General features: G+C 39.3%; 1 protein-coding gene across 2 annotated transcripts in view; it reads left to right on the top strand.

The window, feature by feature from the left end:
* The first annotated feature begins 281 nt into the window (after window positions 1–281).
* Window positions 282–7,964, top strand: part of LOC108701144 (T-cell antigen CD7) — a 33,729-nt gene continuing 26,046 nt past the window's right edge. For both annotated transcript variants that reach the window (XM_041576856.1, XM_018235396.2), the window contains exons 1-2: window positions 282–388; window positions 6,599–6,964. In XM_041576856.1, the coding sequence (XP_041432790.1) occupies window positions 325–388; window positions 6,599–6,964 (430 nt within the window). In that variant the 5' untranslated portion in view covers window positions 282–324. The remainder of the gene's footprint in view (window positions 389–6,598; window positions 6,965–7,964) is intronic.

Here is a 7,964-nt window from a genome sequence, read left to right as displayed (position 1 = left end):
ATTGAGTAGGTAAGTAGGTTGTTTGATTTGGTTTTAATTCATTTGTTTAACACGTTGAACAGTTCAGGTGGCATCACCAATTAAAGATTCGAATGTATAATTAATTTTTCTTTTAGGCATTCAGCCGAAACAAGTTATATTGGTGTGCCTCATTGTACAGCTTTGGTCTTATGTTAAAACCCTGCTTGTTTAATTTGAAACCAATAAAAACATTTTGAAAACGAAAAAAGTGTTTGGAAGGAGAACAACCCCCTTTAAGTTACATGTATGTCATACTTTCCCCAGACGTTGAAACCACAACAAGACGAAGCTTGTGGAGTGAACATGTTGCTTTTCTTTTTGCTGCACGTTTGCAGTTACTCACTGGCTTCAGCTAATTGTTTCAGTGGTATGTATTATTAACTTCATGTTTTAGTAACTTCAATTGCTGTGATTTTTATGAGATTCTTCACATTCCTTTTTTGTATAATGACTAATTCATATAATGGTATTAATAACAATTAGGGGCCTATATATTTAACCTCAGTTTCTTTCTGGTCCAGGTTTTAAGGGGAAAACTCAAATTTTTTGGAAAAAAAAAAGTTAGAGATGTATTAAACCCCAAAGATGATAAAAGTCAGAATCCAAAAATACTCCAGCTAAAACCTGTCAAGGTCATGTAGAAGTCAATGGCAGATTTTGGGCGACAATTGGAAAAAATTGAGCAATTCAGGGTTCAAATCTGAACAAGTCGTATGATTTGAATTTTTGTTTGATTTTGTTGAGACTTTTCCAGCACTGATTTATTTCGAGCTGATTAATTCAGTTCAATTTGTGGATGGAACTTAAGTTGACTTTGTTTTAATAAACAAAATGAGATAAATTCAAGTTTTAGTAAATACCCCCCAATAATGTAGTTCGAAGCCACTTGTTGTTTGTAAATGTAATTACTTTTGAAAGCTGCATGTGTCTTCTGTAACAGAAGTCAGTTCACTTACAGAATTGTGAATCAATGACTGCTTCATTGTTTCAGGAGTCACATCCAGCAGTTCAGAGAATACAAACAACCAGACATATACTGCTTTCAACAGCAACTGGATTTACAAACAAACTGAAAACCAATAAGCATGCTTAATGAATAGTGATGGGCGAATTTATTCACCAGGCGCGAATTCCTGCAAATAAATTTGCAAAACCGCTGTGAAAATTCGCCGGCATCAAAAAAAAGATTGACGCCAGCGTCCATTTTTTTGGACGCTGACGCAATTTCGACAGAAATCAGACGCCGACGGCGTTTCGCTAATTTTTTGCAATTTCGCTTGAAATTCGCAAATTTTTAGGTGAAGCCCCAAATTCGCCCATCGATATTAATTAATGAATATTGGAAAGTTGCTTAAAGTTCTCATTGGCCTTGGTGTAGATATAGAATGTATTTATTGCATCTGCAGAAGGGCCAGAGCAATACATTCGTTAATGATTCATTAAAGGGGATGTAACTTTTAGTATGATTTAAAAAGTGATATTCTGAGACAATTTCAATTTTTTTTTACTATTATTATTTGTGGTTTTTGAGTTATTTAGCTTTTTATACATCAGCTCTCCAGTTTGCAATTCTATTGCAGTCTATTTGCTAGCGTCCAAATAAAATAGAAAGATGATGAATAAAATGAGCAATAACAATCCATGAGGAGTATTACAGAGCATTTGTTTTTAGTTGGGATCAGTGACCCCCATTTGGAAGCTGGAAAGAGCCAAAAGAAGGCAAATAATTTAAAAACTAAAAAATATGTAATAAAAACTCATTGAAAAGTTGCTATAACATACTAGAGTTTACTGAAAGGTGAACCACCCCTTTAAGGCATAAAGGGCCATATTCATGAACATTAGAAATGGCAATCATCAGCCACTTGTTTCCCAATTAATTCATCCAACAACAACTTTTTTGGCAAAAAATATTTATTTCCAAAGTGTATTATTTTAGATCATTTTTATTATCTACATATTTATGACAATTTTTCATCCGTATTTGCTGATGTTATCAAAAATGTGATCAAAGTGAGCCACGAGTAACTTTTGTTGAGAAATCGCTAACTATTTAAATGGGGAACGATGGTAAACAACAAACCTTCAATCTAATTCCCCTTTAAAGTTCCCTATTTTCAAGGAAACGGTTTCAGACGCTTTACTCGAAGACGTTTCTATTCAGGTCATAGAAACAAACTGCCAGAGGGTGTGAAACAGATTTCTGTTCTATTTCAATGTTATGTAAATTAGACAGTTAGCAATGAATTACCCCCCACCTGACAGCCCACTTCAAGCCTCAATGATTGGCACCAATTTAACATTAAAAACCCAATTTGAACAAAGATTCTGTTTAGACATTCCCACTTGCACTGTTTCCTGCAGCTCATGGAACGATATGAGTATGTCTCTTAGTTTATAGGGCCGTATCTGCTATAATTACAATAATATGCCTGTAAGAAGATGTCTCACACAAGGTATAAGTTTTGAATGGTACTGATTGAGCCATATGTACTTAAGGCTGTGTACTGTTGCGCTCTGCATCTGTGGCAGCTTTTCACAGCCAGGGCTGGATCTAGGGGTAGACAGAAGCGGCACATGCCTAGGGTGCAACAGTTGGGGGGTGCAAGGCACATACCATTTATGTTGTCTACCCCTAGTGTTCCTCCAACGCTGCTGTTTCACTGTTTTTGTTGAGTGTGAGAGCTCGTTCATGCATGCGCACATGTGCCTGGCCAGGTAGCCTAAAGTGCCCAGCCGACTTTGCCCGCTCCCTGTTCAAAGCTATTAAATCAATATTTACAGTGTTCAGAAAACAGAATTTTCCTGGCATTACCAAAGCAAACCAATTCAGTACAATCCTCCTCTATTGCAAATCCACCCAGCCATTTAATATCGTATTTGTTTAAAACATACAATGCATTAAAACCTTGCTAAACCATTTCACAAATTTCATTTGGTGGGTTATTTATCAAGGGTCGAGTGTTAAGGTGGCCATAGACGAAAAGATCCGCTCGTTTGGCGACATCTTTCCCCGATATGCCACTAACGGCCATGGCTATATCGGAGGTAATCTCAACGTTCGGCCCTATGGCCGAACGATCAGATTACGATGAGAGCACAATGGGCTCCGGCGGGAATGGTCAGGACAAAATCAAACCTGTCCGGTCGACCAAACAACCGATCTCTGCCGGACAAAAAATGTAGGGACTCTCAACACACGGTCCGCAAATAGGATCTTTGCGTCTCGAATGGTATCTCATATAAGAAAAAACTCTAATGGGGAAAAACAGATTCTGCGCCTTTGAGTCCCGCAACCCGTACACTCAAATTGTCGGTTAAAAAAAACTCGAATTGCTTAATTCATTCAAGTTTTCGGACAAAAACCCCTTCAAAAAAACTCAAACATCATGCAGGCTGTTAACCTCTTCAAATGGGGACCTCTGCCATTGACCCCTACATGACCTCGACAGGTTTTAGATTTAGGTTTATTTTAAGAATTCAAACTATTTCCAAGGTCGGGGTATAATAAATTTCGAAAAGTTTGAGATTTTTTTTTAATCTGAAAATGTGAGTTTTGACCAAAACTTACATCTCTAAAACTCAAATTTTCATGGAAAATACAACTCGAAACGTAATAAATCTGACCAGAGTCGAATTGGGAGGCCCGTTTCCACTGGGTCTGCTGTCCAGGGCATCCCTCTGGACCCCCGTTCTGCTGCCGTGCACTATGTTTTGCCGCAACTGCCCGAAAAAGGGAGGCGGTGGATCTGGGCCGGGGCACAAGAGCGAGGGGCCCACCAGGTTTTTTCCCGGTGTCCTGCCGGCCCAGTCCAACCTTGAATCTGCCCCTTGGTGTGTTTGTGAATCACCCTTAAAAATCATCACATTAGCCTAGTAGACTATAGCTGGTAATTTTCCACTGGGCGGCAACAACATACCCTATCAGACACCACCTGCTCCTAAATTAGTACCTATATATTGTGCTTCCTAGGTATTGGGGAGGTAGAGCCTTATGTGCTGTGAGATACGAGTGGTTTGGTTGCTGCTAACAAAATGCCAAGTGAGTCATACCTACAACTACTGTATATGACACATCACTACTGACATTACACTTAAGGTTTCCGGCATCTGGCTGTTACATTGTTTTTCTTCTCAGAAAACATCATTACTAGAGCAGTCAGAGTGTCATGCTTGGGTACCAATGAACAATAGACATTAGCCACAGTGTGGAGTGCTGCAGCAGCCTCACCAATTTTGGCAGTTGATGGGCTAATAGAAAACCTCTTTTGTAGATCTCGATCTAGAAGTAGATATCTCGATCAACTCCCAACTGTCCAGTTTTCTGTGAGACAGTCCCGATTTTGACAGCTCAGTCTGCAGTCTTACTGAAATGTCCCGACTTTCTCTTTGATTTCCTGCACTGACACCAGAAAAAGATACAAAGTTTCTGAAACTTAATTAAAATGAAAGGCTTTTTGCCCAGAACGCTCAGCAGCTGCACTTGGATACTTTTGAAACAATTTTAGATAAGCAAAGATACAATTGTAACTATTTAAGATAAGCAGGTCTCTTGGGAGAACTGAGACTAGCAGCTTAAAGGACAATTCACTTTCATTAGCAAAACTGTTATAACACATAACACATTGCAAAACCCCCAGAAATGTGTTCAAACTTTCATAACCTGCCAAGTTTTGGAAAAATGGATGTGGTAATTAGGAGGTATGTCCATAAAATAGATTAAAAGTGTTTCGCTATGCGGCACAACTTTTTGTCCCTCTTTCCATTTGTTGAAGGTTGGGAGGTATGCGGGAGGGAAAATCAAACCACATTGACCAGTTGATGCAGTCCTCGTCCCGTTGGCTGGTATTCCCATCATTGTAATCCAATCATTTGGCCGTAGGGCCGAACAATCAGATTAACTGAGTATCATCTTTTAGTGGGCATAACGGGGAAGATCTGCTCATTTGGCAACCTCACCAAACAAGCGGATCTTATAGTGTATGGTCACTTTAAACCCTTCTCCCTGACCCTGCTCCAGTGTAACGTCCCCTGGAATAGATTATTGCTGTACTCATGGTGACAACATGCAGACATAAAGCCTCATAAGTACACAACATAGGGATGACTGAGTATTGGGGTTATTTCTAGCTCTCTATCTCAGTAAAATACCCCCGCTCCAGGTGTAACACAGTAATCCAATAAATCAGAAGAACTGAGAGAAAGCACGCAGAGCAGATTTACTGCTAAGTTTTTATTTATTTTTCACAAAATGTTTCGGGCTGCTTGCCCTTTGTCAAGTGTAAAACAAACAAAATGATCACAGACTTTTAAGGGTATAGACAGGAAGTGAGATCACACAGGGTGGGTGTGGATTACCTTAATTAGGTACAGGTCATTACCCTATAGCCACGTTTCGTATGAAAAAAGGTTATGTCATAGTATCCAAACGTGTAACAAGTACAAAAACATTCAGTCGAAAAAATGATTCAGTAGAAAACTTATTGTAGAAAGAACGCTTAAAAGCTTTCAAAAGTCCAAATGTTCACACACAGTACTGCCCATTATTAGGGCCTGCTATAAAGAAGCTTGATAATCCTGTGTTCATTATGAAGGAAGGAAAAGCCCAGTATTCTTACCATTAGCCGTACAAATTAGTATATTGTCTCTATCTTGGGCACAGAGATATTTATCTGCAAAAAGGAAACAAATACAGAATCAGTTTCAATCATAGGCAACATTGTACCAGCATTAAAGAAAACATTTCACACTCCAGCTGTCATTCATGCCTTTTGGCTGTAATGTGTCAAGTCTCTTAATCCAATAAACTTCCCTTTGTAGTAATTTCTTATTAATATTCCCACACAGGATTATCAAGATTCTTTATAGTAGGCCCTAATAATGGGCAGTACTATGTGTGAACATTTGGACTTTTAAAAGCTTTTAAGCGTTCTTTCTACAATAAGTTTTCTACTGAATCATTTTTTCTACTGAATGTTTTTGTACTTGTTACACGTTTGGATACTATGACATTACCTTTTTCATACGAAACGTGGCTATAGGGTAATGACCTGTACCTAATTAAGGTAATCCACGCCCACCCTGTGTGATCTCACTTCCTGTCTATACCCTTAAAAGTCTGTGATCATTTTGTTTGTTTTACACTTGATTAAGGGCGAGCAGCCCGAAACATGTTGTGAAAAATAAATCACTTAGAAGTAAATCTGCTCTGCATGCTTTCTCTCAGTTCTTCTGATTTATTGGATAAAGCCTCATAAGGACAAAACCCACTAAGGGAATCCTGAAATTACCATCAGGTCCAGGTTATCAATTATTGAGGCTTATAGCCCTTACAATGTCGGTTGTGCCAACTGAATTAACTTTTGCTTCAAAGAACTCTGACAATTCAGTGATAACACAATGGTGAATCATGTAACCTTTACATTAAAACATTATCAGTGATGGGAGTCAATGCGCACCTGGGAGCCGTGGGCAAAGCTAAGTGTACAGCATGGGGTGGTAACTGAATAATTATGCTGAAATAATTTTTGTAATTAAGGTATTTTGAATAAACAAGTGTTGCCGTTTTGCTTTTCAGAAAATGCAGAGGGTGGCATAATGCAAACTCCAAAATTTGCCGCCGTTCAGGCAGGAGGATCTGTCAATATCAGCTGCCAAGTCACGGTGGAAGATGAAATCCACGGGGTGACCCTGAGCAGGCACTTCAGGAGAATAATGTACATCAATTCTAAAAACATTACCAGCAGGGAGTCGGATTATAAACAACGTATGTTAGTGTCGGGGTCAAGTCGGAATTTTACTGTGATGCTAACGGATCTGAGTGAGAGTGACTCGGATATTTACCTGTGTGATGCGCCTGTGCAAAACAATCAGAAAAAACTTTGTGGAAATGGGACTATCATTTTTGTACATTCTGCAGATGAATGCCGCAGTACAAGTAAAGGTGAGGGGAGATTATTGAGTGTTACTTTGATTAAAAAGCTGTATTTCTATTTTCTGCACAGCGACTCTATTGCCTTGGGTCCGAATTACCCGAAAGGGGTGAAAAATCTGCTCAAGGTATTTGCAGAGAGTTGGGAGAAGAATGCTGAGAGGTTGCTATATCATTAATGTATGGTAGCAGTGGCATAACTAGCTTGGAGCAGACCCTGCAGCCACAAGGGGCCAGCAAAGAGAAGGGGCCCAGCAAGTACCCATTCTGGATCAGCCTGACCCTGTTCCTGTACTTGTGTGTTTTGCGAAAGGTTCTGTATCTACTCCTGTTCCTCTCAATTCCATTGATTTTTAGACTAGGCTTGGCTGACCCTGTTGATCTCTACCCACACCTAACAATGAGCAGCATTCTATTGATTCTGGCACTACACATGACTTCATCTACTGTTATAGTTAGAGCAAGAGCCTCACACACAGTTGAATCAATTACAGGTATAGGATCCATTACCCAGAAACCCATTATCCAGAAAGCTCTGAATTACCTAAATTAAGTCTCCCTTAGAGGCAAATTTACTAAAGGGCGAAGTGGCTAACGCTAGCGAAAATTCACCAGCGTGACTGTGCTAGCGTAAATTCGCTAGCGAAGTGGACCTACTCTAGCGCTACTTCGCACCCTTACGCCAGACGAAGCTGCGCTCTGGCGAAGGGACGTAACTACGCTAATTCACTAACTTGCGGATTTTTGTGAATGTTACCTCTTGCGCCAGACTTTACTTCACTACTTCAGACCACGCAAAGTACAATAGTGTAGATAGGGATGGGTCAAAAAAAGTTGAAATTTTTCAAAAAAAGTTGAAAGTCCAAAAAAAAACGCTTTTTATATAAAACTTTTTATAGGGTGATAGGCTGAAAAAGATTTTTTTTTTTAAGAAAACATTTATTATGGTTCCCTGTAGTGTAATGTGTTTTCTGCTGCATATACGGCCATTGTACTTTAACTGCACGCCGTA

The sequence above is a fragment of the Xenopus laevis genome, chromosome 9_10L, assembly GCF_017654675.1.
Source record: "Xenopus laevis strain J_2021 chromosome 9_10L, Xenopus_laevis_v10.1, whole genome shotgun sequence".
Lineage (NCBI taxonomy): Eukaryota > Metazoa > Chordata > Amphibia > Anura > Pipidae > Xenopus > Xenopus laevis.
This window is presented reverse-complemented; position numbering and strand designations above follow the sequence as displayed.